Source organism: Myotis daubentonii, chromosome 3 (assembly GCF_963259705.1).
Source record: "Myotis daubentonii chromosome 3, mMyoDau2.1, whole genome shotgun sequence".
Taxonomy (NCBI): domain Eukaryota; kingdom Metazoa; phylum Chordata; class Mammalia; order Chiroptera; family Vespertilionidae; genus Myotis; species Myotis daubentonii.
This window is the reverse complement of record NC_081842.1, coordinates 217,791,304-217,817,768: the sequence shown is the minus strand read 5'-3', so window position 1 is coordinate 217,817,768 and position 26,465 is coordinate 217,791,304. Positions and strand designations below refer to the sequence as shown.

The following is a 26,465-nucleotide window of genomic DNA, read 5'->3' as shown; positions in this document are numbered from 1 at the left end:
CCCAACACCCCCGTCCCCCCACACCCGCCCCCCCCGCGGCCCCCTGCCCCCCCACACCCGCCCCCCCCCCGCGCCCCCCCCGCCCCCCACACCCACCCCCGGCGCCCACACTCTCCCCGCCCCCCCTGCGCCCACACCCACCCCCGGTGCCACTCGGCCCCCCCACACCCGCCCCCGGCGCCCACACTCTCCCCGCCCCCCCCCTGCGCCCACACCCACCCCGGCGCCCCCCGGCCCCCCCCACACCCGCCCCCCCACACCCGCCCCCCCAGCGCCCCCTGCCCCCCCCACACCCGCTCCCCCCTGGCGCCCCCCCGCCCCCCCCACACCCACCCCCGGCGCCCCCCGGCCCCCCCACACCCGCCCCCGGCGCCCACAGGCTGGCAGCCGCGCTGGGTGGCTGGGTGGGAGCGGCGGGAAAGGCTGGCTCTCCCGCTTCATCGGAGCCACGTGCTGCTCCGCGGTGAGTTTGGTCGATGACGAGTTCAACCAGCAAAGACGCATCGCGAGCTAATGGACTTTTTAAAAATAAAACCTACATCGCAGCAGGTTTCTCGGCGGCGCTACCACGGCGGGGGGGGGGGGGGGGCCCACGGCTCATCCTCGCGAGGTCAGCCTTTCATGGGCCTTTTCCGCGGATCAAACGAAATGGAGGCTTCCGGATGCTCCCGTTGTGTTTCCAAATGTTCGCAGGGAACGCAGGCTCCTTTCAAAGTGTCAGTGGAGAAGTGAACCGACGCCTGCCCCTCCCCCAGCCCCGCCCCCACTCTGCGGCCTCACTCGTGTCCCAGGAGACCAGGTCCGTCTGTCCATCCACCCAAAGTGCAGCCCACAGGGCCACCAGGACATGGAGGTCACCCGAGCCTTAGCTGTGACCCGCTTTCCATGTAACAATGTTAACGGAAGGGCAGCCTGTCTGGCTCCGGCACCTGCCGCCTGGGCTCCAGGGAAGGTAAGACGGGATGGTTCCCACCGAGTTACCAGAAGAAGAAAGAAAAAGACACCCTACTTTTTAAGGAAACACTTTTCCTTGGGCCCCCACTGGCCACGTTTCCCCCAGTCACAGTTCCATTCCAAGTGCCCGCATCTCCGCCCCCAGGACTGGGGGCACCCCGTGTTCCGTCTGCCCCGGGCAGCACAGCGCGTGGGGGGCCGGGCACACGGCCGAGCCAGGCCACTCCCTGCCGTCCTGGCCGGGAATCGTCTTTGGATGGAACGGAACGGCCGCCTCCCGAGACCCAGCTTTGCTAAGGTTCCTTCCCCCTCGGGCTCCCGAAGAAAACCCACCCACATGCGAGCGAAAACAGATGGAATGTCTGTGGGCCACGGCCGGTCAGTTCACGGAGTGTGTGGCCCCTTAGGGACCCGCAACCCCACCTCACCTCCTGCTCCTGTGTCACTGCGTGATCCGGTGCCACTGGGCACAGCTCAGCCACCCGCGGCCGCCCACGTGCTTAACCTCCCCAAACTGAAGAGGCATCGAACGCGGACGCGGGATGTGCGGGAGCACGTCGGAGCTGGAGGGGCCCATTCTGGGGCGGCCGCTCCGCTGCGAAGGGGCTACAGCTATTCCCCACCAGCCCACGGCACACAGGGAGACTCGGCTCAGAGCTGCACTCCCCACCCGGGACCGGCTCTTCTCATGGGGACCCGCTGGCGCCCCGGAGACGGGCTGGGTGTGCTTGCCGCCTGCGACCTTCCTAGTCATTTGAGGTCAACATTTCTCTTTGGTGGACGATGGGGGTGGCCTGAGACAGGACTGTCTCTACCACTGTTTACCTAACCCTGCACCCAGGGCAAGCCCTGACCCAGAGTGCAAAGCCCGCCGCCAGGCCCCGCCGCCAGGCCCTGCCTGCTGGGAGAGAAGGGCCGCTGCAGAGCTCACAGGGCCGGTCAGGTAAGAGCTCGCCGGGAACCCCAGGAAGAACGCCGCGTGTCCCAGACACGCACCTCGGCTCCGTGTGGGGAGAAGCAGCTCGTTTTCAGCGCAGGAAGCGCTGGCGGAAAACAACCAAGCGCCTCAGATGGAGAGTCTGGCTCGTTCACGTGGGCTGTGCTGTTGACGATGGAAGACAAACAAACAATCCACAAACAATATGGCTTAGCAGACCCGCGCCGCAGAGCAGCCGCTGCAAACGCATGAGTCACAGCGCGGCCGGGGTGACGGCGACGCCGAGGCAGGCGCGGCTGGAGGAGCACGCCATCGGGTGGGTGGAGGCCCAGCTCGTGCTGGCGAGCTGCAAAGAGGTGTTTCTCTCCTCCTGGCACATATGAGCGACGCCCTCGTTAACACTCACAGGCAGAGCAAGAACGGCCCGACGGCCACAGAGCCGGGGGCTCAGGGTCTCTCCCCCCTGTGACCCGCGGGCTGGCGGTGGGAGATGGGGAACGATGGCCTGTGGGTGCCGAGGTTCACTTACAGGAGAGGATGAGGGTGTCAGGGCACAGGCCCCACAAAGCTATGTGCTGATGCCACCGAGAAACAAAAGCCTCGAAGGGTCCTGCCCAGCTGTGCCCGGCTGCCCGTCCCGACCCAGCTCAGCCCTGGTTCCCCTGCCAGAGCCTGGGCCGGCCGGGCTTCCTGGGCGGCAGATAACAGACCAAACGGGGGAGCAGCACAAGAGGTGGACTGCCCGGCTGGTCTTCTCAGTGGTGAGCATCGACCTAGGAACCAGGAGGTCACGGTTCAATTCTCCGTCAGGGCACATGCCCGGATTGTGGGCTCCGTTCCCAGTAGGGGAGGGGGCATGCAGGAGGCAGCCGATCGATGATTCTCTCTCATCATTAACGTTTCTATCTCTCTCCCCCTCTGCCTTCCTCTCTGAAATCAATAAAAATATATATACATATCCCATATAATAAAGAGGTAATATGCAAATTAACCCTCATGCCCTCACAAGATGGCTGCCTACGACCAGGCCGGCAGGAGGGTTAGTGAGGGACGACCAAAAGACTGAACAGCAGGCTGCATGGGTTGACCAGGCCGGCGGGGGTGCCGTGAGGGGCAACCAGGCCAGCACGGGGGGCATTTGGGGGCGACCAGGCCAGCAGGGGGGTAGTTGGGGGCGACCAGGCCAGCAGGGGGGTAGTTGGGGGAAACCAGTACGGCAGGGACGGGGCAGTTGGGGGAGACCTGGCCAGCGGGGGGGGGGGGCAGTGGGGGCGATCAGGCCAGCGAGGGGGGGCAATTAGGGGCGACCAGGCCAGTGAGGGGGGGCAGTTAGGGGTGACCAGGCAGGCAGGCAGGTGAGCGATTAGGAGCCAGCGGTCCAGGATTGTGAGAGGGATGTCCAACTGCCTGTTTAGGTCAGATTGGGCCTAAACAGGCAGTCAAACATCCCCCAAGGGGTCCTGGATTGGAGAGGGTGCAGGCTGGGCTGAGGAGACCACTCCCCCCCTCCGTGCATGAATTTCATACACCGGGCCTCTAGTCCTACATAATAAAGAGCTAATATGTTAATTAGACCAAACAGCAGAACCACCGTCCGGACGACCCGCTCTGGGGTCTGAGCCCGTGGCACAGGGTCAGGAAGCCGTCCTGGCCGTGGTCAAGCGCCTCCCCCTTAGCACTCGGAGCTTGTAAACAAAAGGGTTTGCACCGTATTCCAATCAGGTAAAAAGGACAGCAGGTGCGTGAGTTTAGAAGGAGCTAAGCCTCGACGTGGACGTGACCACACGGCCGAGGGCTCCCTGGAGCCAGGCCAGCTGTTCTGCTAGCGTTAGGGGCTCCGGTGGGCAAGGGACCATGGTCGGTACTTACCGAGGTGTGTCAGAGGGAGGCTGGGCCCCGGAGGGATCAGGGTGCCACCAGCCCAGCTAGGGAGTGGGCGCGAGGTCACGGTCAGCCTGGTCTCCATCCTTTTACCCAGATTGGTGCGCGCCCTCCTGGTGAAATCCATTTGCACGGGGGCCATTTATAGGAGACAAGCCACACACACACTCACACAGACACACACACACACACACACACACACACACTCACACACACAGACACACACACACAGACACACGCACGCACGCACACACCCACACACAGAGACACACACACACACTCACACACACTCAAACACACACACACCCCCGCGTGCACATACACACACGCACGCACGCACGCACACGCACACACACGCACAGACACACCCACCCACACACAGACACACACGCACACACAGACACACCCACCCACACACAGACACAGACACACACACACCCGCGTGCACACATACTCACACGCACGCACGCGCGCACACACACACACACACACACACACACACACTCAGGATCTGGGCCCCCTGGAAGGGCAAGTTCTCTCATGGAGGAGGTCCTCCGATGGCGGCCATCTCCCACAGCGCCCCCTACGGCAGCAAGCGGGGTACGGGCACCTTCATCGGTGGGGCTTGGGGGGTGCCCCTGCCGGGGCCAGGGAGTCTGCATAGACTGTGGGTTGGGATCGTGACGAGGCTCCGGCGTGGGGTCCCATTTCCACGGGGAAGCCACACGGGGGAATCGTTGACGGCAACACACACACGTTGGCCAGCGGGAACCCACAGACACTGTGTTTGCTCCGGCCTCCCCGCAAGATTCAAGGTCACCCTGGGGCTCAAGCAAGAGCCGGCAACCTCTGCCCACGAGTGTGCGGGGACAGAGCACGCCAGGGCGAGGCTCGCGTGGGAGCAGCCGGGCCCCACCCACAGGGAATGCATCTCGTTTTCCAACAAATCGGGCCGCCTCACTTTCCCAGCTCTGCTCCGACGTACGTACACACACACGTGATAAGGATTCAGTCCTCTACTTGTTGGAACTGGAAAATGTCTTTAATTCGATCTACGCTTGGATAACACGAAGATGGCCAAGACCCCGCCCCCGCCCGGTGGCGCCCGGGCCCAGGGCGAGCAGCTGCTACATAAATACCCACATGGCTTAGTGGCTTCTTCCAACAGTCAGGTAAAAAACGGTAACATGACGTGTGTGCGTACATATATGTATATATAGGGGTATGTATATAAAACCACGCCTTCTTCATCCGGCCGCACGCCTGGCGCCTCTCACCCAACACTTGCAAACGGGGGACACGCCATTGGAGGGTCTGTGGGTCGAGGAGGCGGTCCCCTAGGACGGGTGGCAATGAGGGACCAGGACCCCCCCGAAGAAATATGCCCACTCGGACTGCGTGTCCAGTATATGCATATATATATATGTGCGCGTATACGTTTGTGTGTGGGGGTGTGTGCGTGTGTGCGAGCCGGCGTGTGGTGTGTGCGCGTGTGCGTCTGCAAGGTAGAAAACACCAGTGTATTCCGTCCGTACTAAGCATGTCACATCAGTCGGGTTTGGTGACCGATAACACTTATTTTTTTTTAAAAAGGAACATCGAAGATATTCAAAAATTGCTACAGTACAAAAAAGTGTGTGTGTGTGTGTTTATATATTTATATACATCGATATTCCCCAGAAACAGTGACTCTGCGGAAGGGATGCCCAGCCCTGCTTCCCGTGAGATTCCCACGCGGGCGCGGCTCGGCGGTTCACCAGGTCCCTCGGGTCCTGCATGGCACATAACGGTATTGTTGGCACAGTCAGAAGCGTGGACAGCGCCCGCCTCCCCGGGGGCGTCCACTTCTGCGCTGGGCCTGCTGCCTCGGCCTCCGGTCCGTCTGGCGTTCTCCCCTCGTCCTCTGGTGCTGGGGGAGGGCAGCCCCGTAGGCGCGAGCTTCTCTATAAAAATATATTTGGCCTCTAGCGTCCTGCTCCGAGTCCCCGCCGGCACACAGCTGTGGGAGTGCGGCGAGCCTCCCTCACATAGTGTAGTTTTAGGTTTGTAAGTGTAGTTGAGTTTTTTACAGGTTCACCCACGGGATCCTGTGTGGAAAGAAAACAAGAGGCGATTACATGGCAGCAGGCGGAGGGCAGGGGGGGTCCTCGCAGACGCCCTGGGCCACGGCGACCCAGCCCCGTCCCTGTGCTGCCCGGCTGACGGCCGCCCCGTGGCCTCAGGACAGGACGGTGCCCCGTGGCCCCGGGCACACCGGGGAACCCCAGGCAGGAAGCGGGCCCGGGCCCACGTTCACGGGAAGCGGCGGACAAGCCGGTTCAGCTCCCAGCCAGGAGGGGCAGGGCTCCTCAGAGGGGTCACAGGGCGCCCGCCCCCACCCCGGGCTGGGCTGCTTCCCGCCGAGCTCTGCTGGGCGCTGGCCCCTGGTCCTGGGCTCTCGCGTAGAGAATGTTGTTCCTCCGACGGACAGAGGCTGCTGGCCTGCCCGTGTTGGGAACAGAGCGGCCAGGCTCAGGTGCTCTCCTGTTTCTGATTAGTTCGGGCTCCAGTGGTTTTGAAAGTAATAACCCCAAGATGGATGTCCCCTGGGCTCCGGCCGGGGGCCTCCATCACGTCTCGGGCTCCATCTGGGAGGTAGCGGCCTCGGAGAATGGAAAGGTCTGGGCGCTGAAGTTGACTTGTATGAAAAGTGACAGGAAACGAGAGCCCAAGAGCCACCTGGGCGTGTGTCTGAGGCCGCTGTCCTGGGAGCAGGGAAGGCCGCGGCGTCCTTGCGTCCTGCCCGGCACACGGATGAGCTGGGGCGTCGGGGAGCCGGTCTGGGCCAGGGTCTGTGGGCTCATTTCCGAGGCCGAACCCGGGGACACGGCGACGCTGCCCGGGCTGGGGGCCGTGTCCACCTCTGGCGCATCGCCGACCACCCGCCAGCAGGAGGCGCACTTAGCCACGCCTGGGTCCCCGACGTACCAGTACCAGTGGGTTCGCGGGAGCAGACAGAGGGGTGGTGACAAGCTGTCTGTCGTCATAAAAAATGCATTTGCAGAAGCTCCGCTGCGAGGCCGTAGACAAACACCTCCGCTGGCTCTCAGGCCCTAGTTAAACGCTTTCACATTAATTGGTATTTATTTAAGGGGTAACCGGCACCCCAGTAAATCTGAGCCGTCTTCCCAGTGGCCCCCACCGGAGGCTCGTGTCCAGGCATTCATTACGAGAATCGGGATGCTCGCACCCAAATGTGCTGCTCCCGGCGGGTGAGAAACGGCTCCCGACACCCGGCCCGGAATCCTAAGCGTCCATCAGGGCCTCGTCCGCAGGGACGGGAGGTGGCCGGACAGAGCGCTGCTTCCTGCCGCTGGCTGGCGCCCTGCAAGTCCTGGGAGCACTTCTCACCTCACCTACCTGCGTCCACAGTGAGCGAGGGGAGGTCTCCGGACAGGGGGTCCCCTCCTGTAAACGGGTGCTCCCGAAATAGCTCCTCGGGCACCGTCGGAGAGTGGGGTCCAGACACCTTGCCGCCTGGGGGCCTGGGGTGATCTGCCCCTCCCCCTACCGCCTGACTGACCTCGGCGAGTCACCTAACCTCGTGCCTCTCTTTCCCCGTCTGGAAGGGGACCCTGGGAGGACGGAGTGAGTTCGCAGACGGAAAGGGCGCTCCCGTGAACTGCCATTCAAACGCCCGTGTTAGGGAACTGTCCCCATGGGGGCGCTACCTGCAGCCAAAGGTGTGGGTGCCCCGGTGGGTGGCTGCGGGCCGGATCCTGTGTGTGGGGGGCCAGCCTCCCGGCTCAGAGTCTTGTGCTCTGGTTGCCTTTGAAAACCTTTAAAAATCCCTGCAGAGCTGCTGGCCCTGGCGGGCGGCCCGCGGAGGCGGTCCCGGGACAGGCGGGACCCCCTGTTCCTGAGCGAGGCCCCGCAGCGGGTCTGGCTGCAGCCACGGGAGCTCCCGGGGCCCCAAGGAGGTGTCCCCAGAGGCAGACAAAGGTGCAGGCATCCGGGGGCTGGGCCATGACGTGCCCATCCGGCCTTGAACCCGGGGACAGAACACATCCTGCCCACGTGTGCCGGGCTCAGCCAAGGCTTTGAGGGGGGGCTCGCTCTCCGTGCTAATCTCATTACACTTCCCTGCCCGTTGGCTGAGCATCTCGCTGAGCAGGTCATGCTGGCGTCGGGACAGGGAGCGAGGGCTGGGATTTAATTTGGAGCAAACACACTATTCATTAGGACGGGCCTCGGGACAGAGCGATCCTGCCAGGCTGCTGAGAGCTGCTGGCTCCCCGGGCCCCAGCTGAAGGCCGCCAGCCCCGTCCCCCCGAGGGTCCCCCAGGGTCCCTGAGGGCCTGGGGAGCACCTCTCTGCCTGGGGCCTGCACCCCCTGACCATGGCTCTGCCCCGGCAGTGCCCACACCAGAAGGTGAGCAGAGAAAGGAAAACACCCTCAAATCTCCTCCACCGCCCAGGGCAGCGGGGGCCCTGCCCGCGGGAGGACCTGCCTGGCCTTGGGAGGGAAGGCGGCTCCCTGAGGATGAGCAAAGCGGGGACCCTCAGGACACCCGGCCCCAAAGGGAAACAGACTTAAAAAGCCCGCGCCCAGGGCTGCGCTGTGACTGCGCTGACGGGACCCGCAGCCCTGGGGCGAGGCCCAGCCCGGAAGGAACCCACTTCCCACCCGCATTAGCGTTAATCTCACCGAGAGCGAAGCGAACGCTCCCGCCGCCTGGCGCCGGAATTCCCCGGCTGCCAGGGCCCGGCTCCAATCAGCAGCCGCCTCAACGCTTCCCTGTCTCTCTCTGCCCTCCTCCTCCTGGTCCCGTTTCTGTGTCTCGAAGTTGGGTTGTAATTGTGCTCTGCGCGCCCCCCAGGTAGGGACATACGATGGATGGCGGTGCCCGCCCGCTTGGCCGCTGCCCTCAGGGCCGCCCATCCAGGGATCGGGCGCCAGCGCTGCTGTCCCCGCCCCTGCAGGCCAGGCCGCGATGGCCTCCGTGGGGCGGGACGGACATGGACAGAAACAGCTCCGGTGCGGGGTCAGGGTGCCTGAGTGACCACCCCTCCCCCCGCCCCCCCCCCACACACACACACACTGGGATGTGGGGCATTTCTCACCCGGGCGGCGGGGAGCCCACAGCCCAGGCCTGCGGGCGGCTCAGAAAGGTCACACACCGCAGCTCCGCCCAGGGTGACCCCGGTGGGAGGGGCCCCCAGAGCGAGGACGGGTGGGGAGGGAGAGGCAGAGGGAGAAAAGGCTCACGTCCGCACCAGAGGGACCTACCGTGACACAGACACACGGCGTCCGCCCTGCCCCCAGGAGGTAAAAAAGGCTTCGCCAGTCAGCAGGAGATCTCGAACCACTTCTCAGACACGAAGGCCACGGGAATGAGGTGCCGATCCGAAGAGGAGGGCCTGCGGCGACAGAAAGGCACGCTGGCACGGCTGGTCCAGGCCCACAGGCCCGGCGGGCCGCCTCCTGTGGCTGACGCCCCTTCCACCCTGGACGGCCTTGGAGGGCCCAGGGCCTGGGGACTGTCCTGGGAGCATGGTAGTGGGGAGGCGGGGGGCTGGGGCCCCGGGGCCACCTCCAGAATTCAGCGCTTGGGTCCCAGGACAGGCACAGAGCGTGGGTCGCTGCCCACGAGGACAGGATGGGACAGGTTTACCACACACCGCAGGGCGGGCAGGCCTGGCTCCTGAAATGGCACCCCTATCTGTCACCTTCCGGACAAAGCTGCCACCTCCCAGGTCAGCGAGGGCCGGTGGAGCTTCACCTTCCACCGAAAAGCAAGCTCCTTTCCACCCACGGTCCCTCGCCAGGTCGCGAGCATGCCCACCGTGCCACCCTGCCCGTGCCACCCTGCCTGTGGACACCCTGCCCGTGGACACCCTGCCCGTGCCACTCTGCCCGTGCCACTCTGCCCGTGGACACCCTGCCCGTGCCACCCTCTCTGTGGACACCCTGCTCGTGCCACCCTGCCCGTGGACACCCTGCCCGTGCCACCCTCTCTGTGGACACCCTGCTCGTGCCACCCTGCCCGTGGACACCCTGCCCGTGCCACCCTGCCCATGGACACCCTGCCCGTGCCACCCTCTCTGTGGACACCCTGCCCGTGGACACCCTGCCCGTGTACACCCTGCCCGTGGACACCCTGCCCGACACAGGGGCAGAGCGGGGGAACAAAGTGAAACAGGCCCCATCACCGTCCCCCGCCCGCCCCCGAGGCTGGGGCGCTGGCTGGCAGGGTTCCTGTCCGAAGTGGGGGCACAGTCAGTGAAACGGCGTGAAATCCTTCCGCCAAGTCCTGGGAGCCGGCCCTCCGCAGGCTGGGGGTGGCCCCCGAGCTCCCCAGTGTCCTCGAGGGTAACAGGCGGTGATGGGAAGGCCGGTCCTGAGGCCCCCCTCCGGGAATGGGGTACCTCACACACAATGTGGGCGCGCAACGGGGAGCAGCCGCTGGTTCCTCGGGGGACAGGCTGCGTCAGCCACGGCCCTCCAGCTGACGTCACCCCATCTCCCCAGCTGGTTCTGGGGTGCCTTGGGCAGGGTCGCCAGCTGCCGTCCTGCACTGACAGGGACCCCCAAATCCACCTGCCTTCCTACCCATTACCTCCTCAAATTAAGCTGGTGCAGGGTTTGTTTTAATTTATAAAATGAGGCCTGAGTGTGCGGCCGCTTTTAGAAAGGAGCTTATTGATGTTTTAATGTAATTCCGGACGCACTGGCCGCTGACTCAGGTGCTGGAGGGCGCCCAGCGCGCGTCAGGGCCGTGCGCGCTCAGGGATCGCTCCTGGTTAATAAGAACATGGCTGGAGTCCGGCTGGGATCCCATGGTTTTGCTCGATTCGCTGCGAACACTTTCTGGATGCGGGTCAGAGACACTGACGGGGGGGGGGGGGGGGGGGCGCCCATCGGGAAGGCTGGCACTGGGGGCTGCAAAGCTGGCTTGGAGCTGGGGGTGGGGGGCAGCGACGCCCGCTCCAGGACACAGAGGGGAGAAGGGGCACCGAGGGGGCAAGACATTCGCCACTGCCCAGCGCAGGTCGGGCGGCTTCTGGCAGCGGCGGCGGCCTCTCTCTGGGTGGGGGAAGGCCCTTGCGTTTGCTCGGACCCTCAGACCCAGGTGAAGGGTACCCCCCACCCGGGTCCACAGCCCCGCGACCATCCTGGGCGCCAGGGGCCTGCAGCGGCAGGCGGCCCACGCCGAGCTCACCGGTTCCCGTTGAACGTGGACTTGTACTCGCCCACGGAGCGCAGTGTCTCGTCGGCGTAGGCGGGCACGGAGGCGCGCACGCACTCGTGGGAGCACTGCAGGCCCTCGCTGTAGGCCGTGAAGATGTCCAGGCTGCTGGGCACGCGCGCCGGCGGGAAGTCCGTCAGGTTCTGGCAGCTCTCCTCCTGCTGGTCCATCTTCCGCGGGCGGCCGTTCCTGCGGGGGTGCCCGCTCTGCGCGCAGCTGGGGGCAGACGTGGGGTGTGGGCCGGGCGGACACAGAGCCGCTCCAGCCCCCAGCCACCCACCTTGGACTCCATCACTGCTCAACGGGGACTCCCAGCCTCCGGGAGATCAACCGCAATCCCGCCATCAGCACTTTTTAACAATAAAAGTTGAGTTTTGAATGTGTCCAATATCGCTCTAGCTGGTCTGGCTCAGTGGATAGAGCAGCTGCCTACGGACTGAAGGGTCCCCGGTTCGATTCTGGTCAAGGGCATCTGCCTGGGTTGTGGGCTCCATCCCCTGTGGGGGGCGTGCAGGAGGCAGCCGATCCATGGTTCTCTCTCGCCATTGATGTTTCTCTCTCCCTCTCCCTTCCTCTCTGACATCAATAAAAACATATTTTTTTAAAAATGTGTCCGCCTTTGCAGGGAGGGCCAGGGGGGGAGGGCTGGGCTTTCTTATCCCAGAGCGGAGTCCTTGTTTGGCCAAAGAAGGTCATCCCGACCGGCGTGCTGACTCAGTTTCCCCAGGAACGCCGCGACGAGATGGAAACGGCGGGTCCTCACGGGGAAACCTTGGTGCTCATCCGGGCCTGGTCACGTGTTTCGGAAGGGACTACGTCCTTCTCTTTGGGGACAAGTGGGGCGTCGGCCCCCTGCCACGCCCACGAGGTGGGAATAAGACTGGACCATCCCTCATTCCTTCACCGTGACCGGATCTGTGGCGGGAACTGTCCTGCCCGCCCAGGAGGCCCGCCGCAGTTCCCATTCCTCCGGACCACGGAAGCTTCCAGATGCCGCCCGAAACGAACACAGGGACCCAACCCTGTGGGCTGAGGGATCTGGGGAAGTGACAGTCAGACCCGTCCCCGTCCCTGGATGTCCCGCTGGCGGGCTCACCAGCAGGACGGGTGGAACTTCCGTCCCCACGGAGGAGGGTGGCGAGGAGGGAATTTGGGGAGCCCCACTTTGGGGGACCTCAGTGGGGCCCCAGTGCCCTTGCCCTCTCCTCCCCTCTATGCTCAGCGCTGATGCCCAATGAGGGGCTGCAAGGGGGTCGTGTGCCCAGGCCCCTGAGTCAGGTGTCCCCCTGCCCGGCTCCCCTGGGAGAGGCCTCCTGCCTGCTGGCCTGGAAACCCCCCCTCCCCCGTCCCCAAGGTCACGGAACCCACTCACCCCTCTGGGTCGTCTCCCCTGAGGGCTTTTTGAGGGTTCGCTGCAAACCCAAGCGTGTGGGGAAACCAAGAGGAAGCTGGCGGCCTGTCACCCGCTGTCCCCTCGGGGGGAGGGTCAGCCTTCATCAGGACGGTCGGCGGGACTGGGGGCCAGGCACCGTGTGGCCCGCCCCTGCCCAGGGCACCGCTGGAAGCTGAGTGCTGGCCTCGTCCTCTGCCCCGGGAAACTGGCCATAGGCGGGGTGGGGTGGGGGGGCGGTCCCCAGGCCTCGCTGGCCTGTGGGAGGTCCTTTCCAGCCCTGTGCCCCCCTGTCCGCCTTCGCTGACCCCCCCGTGCCCCTCCATCTGCCTTTGCTGACCCCCCCCGTGCCCCTCTATCTGCCTTTGCTGACCCCCTGTGCCCCCCTGTCCGCCTTTACTGACCTGAAAACCAGCTTTCTAGCTACTTCCGCGTGTGGATGCCCGGCCAGCTCTGCGGGCAGCGGGGGAGCATTTGGGCGAATTACTCTGCGAGGGAGTCTGAGCTTTGATGCCAGAAGGAGCCACGTTTGCTGCGGGAGTGGCTGCAGGCAGACAGGGGTCACCCGGCAGCTCCCGCTTTTCCCAGGGGGTAGCAGGTGTGTGTACACCGCGAGGCCAACCTCAAAATAGGCCAATTTCCAGGAGGAAATAGGCAGAGACAGGCGCCAGGAGCACAGCAGTCACCTGACTCACAGATGCGGGCGGCTCGCGGAGGCAGGAAGCGGGGGAGGAGGCTGGGCCGGCACCGGGCGCCCGGGGCAGCCCGTGCCAGCGAGGCCGGGGGCCAGCGAGGGCCAGCGCAGCCGCTGCCAGGCTGACACTGGGAAGTGAAGAAAAAGGCTTGGGGCCCAGTCGGTGTGACGCAGTGGCTGAGCATCAACCCATAAACCACGACGTCACGGGTCCGATTCCCAGTCAGGGCACGTGCCTGGGTTGCAGGCTCGATCCCCAGCAGGTGGCGTGCAGGAGGCAGCTGATCGATGACATTCCTCTCGTATTGATGCTTCGCTCTTATCAATGTTTCTATCTTTCTATCCCTCTCCTTCCCTCTCTCTCTAAAAATCCTCTCTCTAAAAATCAATACAAACATATATTTTAAAAAATAGAAAAAGAAAAAGGGATGCGCCCCAGCGGGCAACCCAAAGGCACTTGCTCCGGGAGAAAGGGGTGCAGAGGGGTACGCCTGCTGCCTGAGTCAGGACGCCGGCTCTCGGCCAGCCTGCAGGATGGGGGCTGCGGAACCAGGGGCTGTGCTCTGGGGGGCCCGGGCCTGGCACAGAGAAACAGTCCCCCGGGCTGTGCCTGCCGCCAGGTTGAGAAGTAGGACCCTTTTGTGTGCACGCCCGCCCCCCTGGGGACCCCCGCAGCCTCCATTTCCAGACGAGAAGGGCCAGGACCCTTACCAGTTTTTTAAGACAAGAGTTGTGATCAGAGCAGCTATGACCATGATGAGGGAGACGGTGATGGTGACGATCTGATGGACGGCCAGACCTGGAAACAGAGGGGGAGGGAGATGTGAGACGGGGTCATGTGATGAAGGCGTCCAGACAGGGGCACCTGAGCCTGTCCTGTCAGCCTGGCTACCAGCGCCGGTCCTGTCGGTGAGCAGCCTGTACGCGCCGCGAGGGGCCGCAGGGGATGCTGCGAGGGAGCCGCACAGGCCCGCGGGCCCCTCCTTCACACACCAGGTGCCGGCAGGTGCTGTGGGCGCCAGGGCTGCCCTCACCCGGCGTCCAGGGAGGGGAGCCCCAACCCCGGCCTCTCTCCTCCCCGGAGCCCTTTCAGTCCCCAGGTGGTGACCTGGCCCGTGGGCAGCTGGTCCCCGGCACCTGCAGGGCCCTCACCTGGAGCAGGGGAGTCCTGGCCGGAGCTTCGCCCAGGACCTGTCACCCTCCTCTCCCCTCCCACCCTGGGGACGTCCTGCTCCTGGACACGGAGCAGCAGGCGGCTGCCTGCACGTGGGGCGGACTCGCCTGACCCAGGAGGCCCGGGAAGGCGCAGGACCGAGTGGGAAGGTGGGAGCCAGCGTGCAGCTCGGGGCCAGCTGGATCCTTGGGACGCGGCTCCCATGTTACTCCAACACGTGCACGGCCTGGTGAGTGTCAGGGAACGAGAGGTCTCGGGGGGGCTCTGTGGTCGCCCTGCTGTGTGTGCAGGGGGAAGGGGGAGCAGGATGGGGACGAAAGGGCTCCAGAACCAGGGCAGCCAGAGCCCCGGCCAAGGGCTGTCCACTAACCCACACGCAGATGCCAGAGGAAGGGAGCTCTCCTGTCCTCTCCCTCCGCCCCCCTGCCCACCTCTCCCCCTCCGCAGCAAGATCCTTACTCACCTGGGCGTCAGGTGATAGAGGCTGCGAGGGGCCGGCAGGGAGCCGGCAGGTGTCGGCACACCCCTCCCCCACGGAAGTGCTCATGCCCCGCGTTCTTCCACCTGAGACCTTTGAGCACCTGTCTCTCCCCACGCCTGGCGCCCAGGCCTGAAGTCCCTTAGCAGAGCCCGCCCACCGCACCCCCAGGACCCCGACCCAGCAGGCCCCGCGGGGAGAAGCACGCGTGTGCGGGTCCCGGCGGAGGGCTTCGGAGCACAAGGTTTCTCTGGAGGCCTCGCGAGGACACGGTCTCGCACACAGATGTTCCTTCTCCGCTGGATATGATCCTCGGGGCGGGGGGCGGGGGGAAATTGCTAGCAAATGACTCCGAGTTGGCATCACCAGACGCCAGCTCTCTCGTCCTGCAGCCCCTCTTCCGTTAGTCGGGGGAGATGCCCGGCACTGGCAGGAGGGGAGCGCTGGAGGAGACAGTGTCATGGGCTCCCTGATTCATTCTTTTGTCGGACTCGAGAGCCAGGTATCCAGCACCTGTGGCGCAGGCAGTGCCAGGACTCACCCCCTCAGCTGCGGTGCCGCCCTCCGGAGCAGCCGCTCTGGGGCCCATTATTTACAGTGGCAGCATTCACTGCTGGTTCTGGCCCACGGTTCCCATAGACTGGTGCCCACTTAGTCACATCTGTGAGACAGCTCGGCTCTGCCCCAGGCCTGCCAAATCCGCCTGCCAATTGGGCTAAGCTTTGTGCCATATGGACCACCCTCAACCTCCGCAGCAATGGGGTGCCCACCGGCCTCAGGAATCCTGTCTGCTCACCAGCCTCTCTGAGACTCAAGTGAGACATGTTGGCAGAGGGGACGGGAAAGGATGCCCAGTTTAATGGACAAGCAGGGAGGATGGCCACTCAGTCCCCCTCATCCTCCGTCCACACACTCCCTCCGGCCCAGTCCCCCTCACCCTCCGTCCACACGCTCCCTCCGGCCCAGTCCCCCTCACCCTCCGTCCACACGCTCCCTCCGGCCCAGTCCCCCTCACCCTCCATCCACACGCTCCCTCTGGCCCAGTCCCCCTCACCCTCCGTCCACACGCTCCCTCCGGCCGAGTCCCCCTCATCCCCCGTCCACACGCTCCCTCCGGCCCAGTCACACTGAGAGACCACCACGCTGTCCTGAAAACTAGGAGCTCATCCTGTGTCTATACTTCCCGTGATGGGACATAAGCTCGTGATGGTGATGATGATGATGATGGTGATAGTGATGGTGATGGTGATGATGGTGATGGTGATGATGGTGATGGTGATGATGGTGATGATGATGGTAATGGTGATGGTGATGGTGATGATGATGGTGATGATAATGGTGATGGTGATGGTGATGATGATGGTGATGGTGATGGTGATGGTGATGGTGATGGTGATGATGATGGTGATGGTGGTGATAATGGTGATGGTGATGGTGGTGATGGTGATGGTGGTGATGATGATGGTAATGGTGATGGTGATGGTGATGATGATGATGGTGATGGTGATGATGGTGATGGTGATGATGGTGATGATGATGGTAATGGTGATGGTGATGGTGATGATGATGGTGATGATAATGGTGATGGTGATGGTGATGATGGTGGTGATGGTGATGGTGATGGTGATGGTGATGGTGATGATGATGGTGATGGTGATGATAATGGTGATGGTGATGGTGGTGATGGTGATGGTGGTGATGATGATGGTAATGGTGATGGTGATGGTGATGATGATGATGGTGATAATGGTGATGGTGATGATGATGGTGATGGTGATGATGATGGTGATGATAATGGTGATGGTGATGGTGATGATGATGGTAATGGTGATGATAATGGTGATGATAATGGTGATGGTGATGGTAATGGTGATGGTGATGGTGATGGTGATGATGATGGTAATGGTGATGGTGATGATGATGGTAATGGCAATGGTGATGATGATGGTAATGGTGATGGTGATGGTAATGGTGATGATGATGACAATGGATGATGGTGATGATGGTGGTGATGGTGATGGTGATGATGATAGTAATGGCAATGGTGATGATGGTGATGGTGGTAATGATGGTGATGGTCATGCTAACATTGGTGGGGTGGGGATGATGATGATGATAGTGGTGATGATGATGGTGATGATGATGACAATGGATGATGGTGATGGTTGTGATGGTGATGATGATGGTGATTATGACTGTGATGATGATGATCATAATGGTGGGAATGACGTGATGAAGGTGGTGATGGTGATGGTGGTGGTGGTGGTAATCATGATAGTGATAACGATAGTGATGGTGGTGATGATGGTGAATGTGATGATGGTGATGGTGGTGATGGTGGTAGTATTGATGATGATGAAAGTGGTAACCAATTGGTGGTGATGATGATGGTGATAACAATGGTCACAGGCCTGCTCAGCATGGGACAGCAACCATTAGGTGTGTATTATACCATTTAATCTTGGCAGCAACTCTCAAAGGCAAATACTGTCGTCAATGGAAGGGGAAAATATCTGGGCAAGTTGTGTGAATTCCCTGGACGCCTTAGGGTCTGCCGGCTCCAAAGTCCGTGCAAAGCAGTGCGATATATATGATTCTGAGCGCACACTTTATAATCTCAGTTTTGGCTTTCACCAAAACTGGCACTCCCTCCCCTACATTCCTGGGGGCGGACAAGCTTCTAGATCATGAAGACAAGTATTTCAGCCTCGCCACTTCCGCCACCAGCAGATCGCTCGGGAGTGCTCCAGGCCCAGCCCAACAGCCCCTCAGCCATTTCTTGGCAGGTCACACCCCAGGCCCATGGCAAGAACCGGGTCTGTGTTTCTGGGGCTGACCCCGCCCTCCTGGACGCCGATGGAGGTGGGAGACATAAAGACACGGTGAGGGGAGGCGCGCCGACAGGAGCTGTGGGGATCGGCTCAGGTACGAGGCAGTCCAGCCGGAGGCACTGAGGGTCCCCTGACAGGATCAGAGCGCCCTGGCGTCCATTCCCAATGGCGTCCGTTCCTGAGGAGACCCAGGCGCTGCCAGATTTTGACCCCTCAACGTGTCACCGAGGGGATTGTTCTGCTGGGCTGAGTATCTGTAACAGCAGAGTCCTGGGGGGGGGGGGGGAGGGGACGGGTCCCAGGAGCAGCTGTCGCAGCTGTTGAGTCCCTGCCATACCCCTGTGGGCGAGGACGGGAAGGCAGCCTCCTCTGCTCTGGTGGATGCAGGAAACTGAGGTCCAGGGGGGATTGTTGGCTCAAGGGAAGTCCCGCCCCCAACTCATGACGAAGAACCAAAGTCCATCTCTTGCCTGAGGCTCTTCGCTCCCCATCATCACAGGTTGGCTGTCTTTTGAGGTTTCCACTGTCAAGGTGATTTCAAAGACAGCTGCAGCCTCTATCTTATTTTTTTAAAATATTTTTTATTGATTTCAAAGAGGAAGGGAGAGGGAGAGGGATGGAAACTTCAATGATGAGAGAGAATCACTGATAGGCTGCCTCCTGCACGCCCCACACCAGGGATTGAGGCCACAGCCTGGGCCTGTGCCCTGACCGGGAATCAAACCGGGACCTCTAGGTTCATAGGTCGACGCTCACCCACTGAGCCACCACGGCCCGGCACACCCTCTATCTATCAAGCTGAGCCAAACAGCCAGCGCTGGGCAGCTTGCCCACCTGGGCTGGTCCCCGGAAGCCAGCTGTGGACAGAGCTGTCACTCTGTGTGACAGTTCCCCAGGATAACGGATGAGACAGGAGTCTCGATTTTCGCACCTAAACTCAGGGGCCGTCTTCCCAATGCGGTCCGTCCACGGCCTCCGAGGTACTCCAGCCGCACGCCGCTCAGCTCCCCTCCACCGAGGTGGGAGAAACGGCATCTTTTGAGCTGAGAACGTTCAGATCACAAGACCACTGTCCGGAGGGACCTCACCCACGGGCCTATGGATAGGGATGCCCCGCCCCACACCACTCCCAGCTTCCCTCCTCCCTCGCCCATCTCTCTCCACCTTAAAGCACGTGCCCTCCGGTCAGGTCTCTGGGGACCATCCAATAATGCAGCGGGGACATCTGTCCCTTAAAGCCTCTGACCCTGGGCAGGGCGACCCTGGAGCGGATCCGTGCCCACTGCCAGGAGGGCTGTGTGTGGGTGACAATGATGTCACCTTGAGAGTGTGTCAACTCTACACCCCAAGAAAGGAAAAATACAACTCCGTCCTCTCCCCTTTCAAGGTCAGTATCGAATCCGTCTTCAAAGTGTGTGCAATTCAGACGTGGTCCCCGGGCACGCCGCATGCCAGGCGGGGCTCCCGCTCCCCCTCCGATTAGCAGGTGTTCCCGTTCCTGCTCATTTAGGGGCTCTCTCTGCTCCCGGTAATCGCCGCTGTGCCCCAATGTGCTGGGACCAGCTGCCAGCGGGTCATAAACATTAGACCTGGGATAACGGGTGGGGACAGACGGCTCCCCGCTGCGCAGCCGTCAGCAGGGCTTTGATGCTGTGTTGGAGGAGCTTTGTCATAGATCGGGCCCCAAGGATCGGGGGATTCGCCATCCATCTCGGGGTCCGGACAGCGTCCTATGCCATGAAGGGGAGCAAACGTGGACCACGGTCACTGCAAAGGCAAACCCACCCAGCGCCTCCGTGTCCAGCACCGGGGGGGGGGGACTTCTGGCGGGTGGACTTGGGGGGCAGGACGATGGCCCTACCACCGGCCGGGGCAAAGGGACGGCATCTCTGTGTCCGGGAGCTCACGCCCCGGTGCAGGACGCCGTGAGCCCGTGGTGCAGGGACAGGGACCCAGGGACCGAAGGGTCCAGGGTGGCTTCCCGGTTTCAGGTTGGGAGGTGACACTGAGTGTAACAAAGTGCCACCCTGCACAGCAGCCACTCCCTTCCACAGGGGCTGAGATGACCACAGCACGGGCTGGAGGGACAGCCTCGGGGACACGGTGCGGCTCGCGGGGGACACGGCGGGGCTCGCGGGGGACACGGCGGGGCTCGTGGGGGACACGGTGGGACTCGCGGGGGACACGGTGGGGCTCGCGGTGTCCACAGCGGGACTAGCAGGAGGCCAGCCCCACCTTCCAGAGGACACACATATTCACGCACACATGCACGTGTGCACACCCACATGTGTACACGCACGCCCACAAGGCACACACATGCGCACATATGCACACACACTCGTGCGCGCACTGAGTTTATTGCTCATCTCATTTAAGAACAGCGGGAGCCGGCCCCAGGCTGCTGTGTTCGATGTGGACACGGCCCATTTCCTTCCCTCGGCTCCCAGCAGCGCGGGACATCGCACAAAGGTCAGAGGCCGAAAGGAGGTGCCGGGGCGGGTGCCACGGGCCAGGCCGACCCTCACCGTCAGCCAGCCTCCAGGGAACAGGCTGCTGTGGAAGCGGCACCGGCCGGGCCTGGCAGCCGGGGCTCGGGCCCAGGTGCCAGCTGAGCCCGTGACCGCATTACTCACCATCGAGGCGGACTCTATATTTAGCCCTGAAAACGGTGAATGGATCAAAGGCCTAAGCAAACCCACAGAGCCCGCTGGCCTCCCCTCCTCAGCCCGGACACGCCTGTCTGCAGCCGAGGAGCCTGCGCAGCCTGGGACCAGCTGGCGCACAGTAGGTGTGCAGAGGGGTGGCCCTCAGCCTGGTTACCAGAGGCTCTGGCCCTTCCTGGACGGGACGGCCGGCTGGGCGTGTGGGCTCCACACAGGGCCCGGAGCAGACTCTGCCCTGACATGGCCAGGCAGCTGGAGGCGGGGGTGGCAGTGCCGCGCTGAGGGTGAGGGAGAGGGGGTGCACCCTTCCCATCGGGGCTCTCAGCACCTTAAAGGCTTCCTGGTGGGGAGAACCGTTAAATCTCACAGCCACCTCGGTCTTTATGCCGCCAACTGCCGTTGTATTAAAAACAACAGACAAGTAGGTGCATTAAAAGGCCCACTACCCCCAGCCCAGCCAATGGTGTGTGTGTCCCTCCTGCTGCCCTAGGGGATCCCCCGCACCCCAGGATGGGTGGTGATGAGGTTCCCCTCTGCCCCCGCCCACCCCAGCTCCGAGGGAGCCCCTGCCGGGCCACCTGGGGGAGGGCCTTGCTCAGGTAGGACTGGGCCTCTCCCTGCAGCTTGCCCCCGGGGTGGGCGGTCGGGGGGGGGAAAGGCGGGGCAGTGTGGCCTTGGGCACTGTCCCTGTGCCACCAGGAGAGCAGGGAGGAGGGCCCAGGGGTGGGGCCAGGGGTGGGCGGCTCCAGGTGGCAGAGGCAAGCCGGCGGGAAGACAGCGTCCCTTTGCTTTGCTGGGGGCCCTGAAACCCCGAGTCCTGCTTGGGGGACGGCCTCTCGCCAGGGGAGCAGGCAGAAGCGCGGGTGGGAGGTGTGCAGTGCAGCGTGGGAATCAGGACAGGTCGCCGAGGGCTCGGGAACAGAAAGGCATTGTGCTGCCGCCCCCGAAATGCCAGCTCTCCCCGGGTGGAGGCGCGTGGGCCGCGGGGGCGGAGCCGGGGCTGCCACGTCGGAGGAGGACGGCCCAGGAGCACGGAGCCGGCTCCCCGTCTGCAGGACCCACTGGCGGCTGCAGAGCCACCTCCCGCCCAGGGCCGGCAGTTAAAAGTTTAGGCTTCCGGCCCCACTGTCTCCATGGCAACCAGTTGTGGCCAACACATGGGTGGGGCTGCATCGCAGCAAGGCTTTGCCCGCGGCCTCGGGCGTCCACATTTCCGATGACCTTCACGGTTATGACACACCACCCTTCTGATTTTTTCCCTTCTGAAAAGTGTAAAAAAGCCACCATTAGCTCCCGGATGTACGAAAACAAGACACAGACGGGATCGGGGCCACGGGCCACCGTTTGCCCGTGGAATCCTCCCGACAGCTTCTCCTGCACAGCGTCCAGCACCGAACACGAGCTTCCCGGGCACGGCAGGGGCCAGGGCCGATGTAGAAACACCGAGGGGCAAAGCAGAAGAAGAAGAGGCTTGAGGCGCCCCCAGGGCCCGAGGCAGCACCCGGCAGGGACTTGAAAATACCGGCCAGCGGCTCAGGAAAGCGCGGACTTCAACACGAAGTCTTTCCAGAGCGAGCAGGGGCCGTCTGTGAATGCGAACCTCTTACATCGACGTCATGCCTGTGAACAATGCACAGACTGACATATGAACAGCACACGGGCTGTTTGGGGAAGAAAACGCTCTATTCCTGCTAATCCCACGCCACCGGCCTTGGGCAGCTCCTGCTCCTTTGGGGCCGTGGTTTCCCCAGCGCACAATGGGGACCTGGGGGTCCCCAAACCGTTCCCCTGAGGCTTATCGTCACCGCTTCCGGGGGCTGGCGAGGAACCGGGGAGGGGGCTCTGCTCTCCTCACAGTGTGGCCCCCCTCAACCTGTGTCCGCACTGCAGCCCACATTCCTCTAAGAACTCGGAACGCCTTTGGGCTGATGGTCACGTGAGGCCCTTTGCAGCCGTGACGACGGAAGATTCTGTAAAAGGAGAATCTCAGGCTCCAGCTGCATTCCTTGTTCCTGGTGTGTGTGCATCAGTGTGCACGTGTGTGCACCCGTGTGCAAGTGTATGCATCAGTATGCATATGTATGCACCTGTGTGCAAGTGTGTATCAGTGTGCATGTGTGTGCCTCAGTGTGCATCTTTATGCATGTGTGTGCACCCGTGTGCAAGTGTGTGCATCAGTGTGCATGTGTGCACCCGTGTGCAAGTGTATGCATCGGTATGCATGTGTGCAAGTGTGTGCATCAGTGTGCATGTGTGTATGCATCAGTGTGCACACGCATGTGCAAGCTTTATGTGCGCATGGTGCTCTGACCAGGGAGGTGGGGCGGATGGATGAGTGCGTGCCAAAGATGTGTCCAGACCCCTGAGTGGGTCCTTATTTAGAAACAGCCTTTGCAGATACAAATGGTTAAGGATCGCCGTCATCCCGGACTCCAGGCCGGTCCTACATCCAATGACAGCTGTTCTTACAGGAGAACAGCGGGGGCGATGTGGTGCGCACAGAGACAGGGGCAGAAATCCATGTGCCAGCCTGGCCGGTGTGGCTCAGTGGGTGAGCATCCATCTATGAACCAGGAAGTCAAGGTTCCATTCCTGGTCAGGGCACACACCCGGGTTGCCATCTTGATCCCCAGTAGGGGGCGTGCAGGAGGCAGCTGATCCATGAATCTCTCTCATCATTGATGTTTCTATCTCTCTCCCACTCCCTTCCTCTCTGAAATCAATAAAAATATTATTCTTAAAGAAATTCATGTGGTAACAGAGGCAGAGGTTGGAGCGATGCGGCCATGAGCCAAGAACAGCTGGCGCACCAGGCCTGGGGAAGGCAAGAAGGAGCCTGCCCTGCAGACAGCGGGGGAGACGGCCCTGGGACCCCTGGGTTTGGGACTCCTGGCCTCCGGAACTGGGAGGGACCACGTCTCTGTGGCGCTAAGGGCCCGTTTGTGGTGACTTGTCAGTGCGGCCCCAGGAAGCTCTTCCAGTAGAGGTCACCGTTTCCAGCAGGAAGTGAGAGGGGCGGGAGGGCTGGTGCAGATGCCTGGGTCTGCGGGGCGGCAGGGCCCATGTCCACACTCAGCTCCGCTCACTCCTGCCGCACCCTCTGCTCGCGTCCACAGGGCCCAGCACGGAGGGGCCCGGGACGGGGACGTCTCCTAGAGAACGCGTTGCCAGGACCCGCGGCCTTGGCTGGCCAGATGCCACCAAGATCCCCAAATCGCCCGCCTAACTCTGGACTAGAAGCCAAATGCAAACGCAGTGCCTCCCAGCTCAGGAGGCGGCCTTTCACCCCCCACCCTCTGCGCTCCGCTCCTGGGGGCTGAGGGGGCTCCCAGCCCGGCCATCACTCATCCCCGCTCGCCCGCCTCCAGGCAGAGCTCTGGCTGCCGGAGGGTGGTCCGGCCGAAGGGGGGGAGCCGGAGCATCCCCTCGGACCCCTCTCAAGGCCGCGCTGAGCTTCATTAGTTTCTAATCAAAGCGCCGACCTGCCCTGGGTCCAGGCTGAGGCTGTGGGCGGCGCCCCTCCCAAAGGCTGGAGAGAAGCCAAGGCTGGGAGTGGAGAAGCGAACAGGGGAGCCGAACACCTGCCCGCGGGAGAAGGGCCGGGACCAGCGCCCGCAGCCGCCAAGGCTGCTGCTCGGGGAGCGGAGGCGCCGAACAGTTAACGCAGAAAACGGCCTCCCAGCCTCTCCGGCCAACTCCGTCCTGGGGGGCGTCTCCGACGACCGTGTGTGACGTGAGACGCCGTGACTTAGCGTGATTGCGTGTGATGGTTTGGATTTTACCTCAGTTCTCGCCGGGATGGGAACGCAGCAGCGAGCTGCACTGGCCTCCTCCTTCCTTCCTCCAGGGACCTCCTCCTAGGGGTTGGCGCAATGACCTTGGCCCCGGGGGGAGCTGCAGGAGGGGTCTGGACCCGGGGCCCCTCAAGAGCTGCAGAGCCCAGCATCCAGGCCCCCGTCACCCTGCCCTGCCCTGTGTCCCTGTGTCCACGGGGCTCCACTTCCTGTCCCACTTCATGGTGGCGCCACTGTCCGTGGGCCAACCACTCTGCCGGGCCTGGAAGTAGAATCTGTCTTTGTGTGAGCAGGGTGTGTGTGCGCGTGTGTGCATGCGTGTGCACCGGTGTGTGCTGCAGACATACAGCTGGGAGTGCTGGTGTGTGTGCATAGGCGTGCACATGTGTGCAGTTTCTATGTGTGCATGGGGCTGTAGGTGCAGTGTGCGTGTATGCGTGTGCACACACGTGCCTGTGTCTGTGTGCAGTCCGGCCCGTCTCTGGCCCAGCTGGGCCGGCCCTTCTCTTCCTCCCGGGGCCTCCCGGTGGCGCTCAGAGCCACGCGCGGCGACAGAGCTCAATAATTGCTCTGCTGATTGATTCATTGACCTTGGGCCAATCACTTCACTCTGCCTGCTCATCTGCCAGAGGAAAAGTACACGAGAGTCCTTTGCAAATCACGAAGCATTGAACAAATGTGAGGATTAAGCTGAGGCCGGGGACGGGAGGCAGGGCTCCGCCAGCACCTGGGAGCCAGGGCTCCTGGCTCTGAACCCGCAGGCAGAGCCGCAGCCCGTGCTGGGAAGGCTGGCCTCGCGGCCCCGGACGGAATGACTCAGGCCCTCAAAGGCCAATTTGGTCCCCATGCTCACGTCCCTGGAGGTCACAGTGACATTGACCAGAAGTCTGTGTGCCTCTGCGTGTCCTCTCTCCACGCTCCTCTCCTCCTATAAACCCTGCTACCTGCCCCCCGCCTGTCCACACAAACCCCCCTGCGCCCCCATCGCGTGACCCCCACCGTCCGGACGGCCATCGCCGCGTCCTGGGAGCCCTGGCTCTGCGGGGCCCACTGGGACAGCCTCTCCCACGATTGTATCATCGGCCGATGAGCGCGCGGGCCTGGCTGGAGTCAGAGGCCGGTCATTCCCAGCCAGTGCGAGTCGGCAAGTCAGGATCTGTTCTTGGCAAGGCCTCCTGCAGACGGGTCGAGCCAGACTGACCTTCACTTTGCAAATCCGCCCCAGCAGCTCAGAGCACTTACGGGTTCAGGTCAAAATGTAAAAGACAAGCCGGTTGGGGGAGGGAGAGGGAGAAATTAGAAAACCATTCAGGCCCAAGTGGTTGCAAGCTCCTGGTGAGCCTCAGCATTTATTTGCTAGCTGACTGCTGAATGAATGAGTGAATGAATGAGTGAGTGAATGTGTGAATTAATGAATGAGTGAATGAATGAATGAGTGAATAAATGAATAAATAAGAGTGAATGAATGAGTAAATGAATAAATGAGTGAATGAATGAGTGAATAAATGAATAAATAAGAGTGAATGAATAAATGAGTGAATGAATGAATGAGTAAATGAATGAGGGAATGCATGAATAAGTGAATGAATGAATGAATGAGTAGATGAATGAGGGAATGCGTGAATAAATAAGTGAATGAGTGAGTGATGAATGAATGAGTGAGGGAATGAGGGAATGAGTGAGGGAATGAGGGAATGAGTGAGGGAATGAATGAATGAGGGAATGCATAGGTCCCTGGACGAATGGGTCTGGGAGAGCAGGCACAGATGTAGTCTACGGGTGCCATCAAGTTTGTTTTCCCTGTTTCTTGGCCCAGGGGAGCCCTTTCCCCTTAGACGCCCTACAACCACGTGGCGTGGCCCCTGCCCGCCCACCGTCCCAGCCCTGCCTCAGGCCCCGTCACCACGCAGGAGTCCCAGCTGAGCAGTGGCCAGTGCTCACGTCTTTGCTTTCACGACTTCTGCCCTGTGTCCTGCTCCCTGGGGACTCTGGTGAGTTCTGATCACATGACCAGGAGCCAAAACGACCTCAGGGGGGCCCCCTCAGAAGAACACACTTACCAAGAGCCTCCCCCTCCCCCAAAGGTGGCCATGGGTGGAGGTGGCACTGCTGCCATCACGGGGCAAAGGTGGGGACACAGGCCCAGCGTCAGATCCCCAGGCCCATCCTGGAGGCAGGCCTGGCACCAGCACAGGGCCTGCGGGCACCTAAGGGCGCCGCCTGGAGCAAGCCGGCCAGCTGGACCCACCTTTCCAGGCGCCTGGACACTGGGCAGCGGGTGGCGGGTCCGCCACTGCCTCACTGGTTTCCCTACGGGACACAGTTACCGAAGGAAGACCGAGAGCCCATTCATGGCAGCACCGACCTCCGAATGCCAGGGGTGGGGGAGTAACAGTACTGTCTGCACTATTGTCCTACCTGGGAGTTGGGTGACAATGCT

At 62.3% G+C, this 26,465-nt stretch overlaps 1 protein-coding gene across 1 annotated transcript in view; it reads right to left on the bottom strand.

Annotated features, from left to right (window-relative positions):
* Window positions 1–4,807: 4,807 nt before the first annotated feature.
* The window catches only part of AJAP1 (adherens junctions associated protein 1), a 78,414-nt gene continuing 56,756 nt past the window's right edge, over window positions 4,808–26,465 (bottom strand). The window contains exons 3-6 of the mRNA XM_059691492.1: window positions 13,797–13,884; window positions 10,975–11,217; window positions 9,042–9,172; window positions 4,808–5,859 (exon numbers count right to left, since the gene is read on the bottom strand). Coding sequence (XP_059547475.1) covers window positions 9,100–9,172; window positions 10,975–11,217; window positions 13,797–13,884 — 404 coding nt within the window. The 3' untranslated portion in view covers window positions 4,808–5,859; window positions 9,042–9,099. The remainder of the gene's footprint in view (window positions 5,860–9,041; window positions 9,173–10,974; window positions 11,218–13,796; window positions 13,885–26,465) is intronic.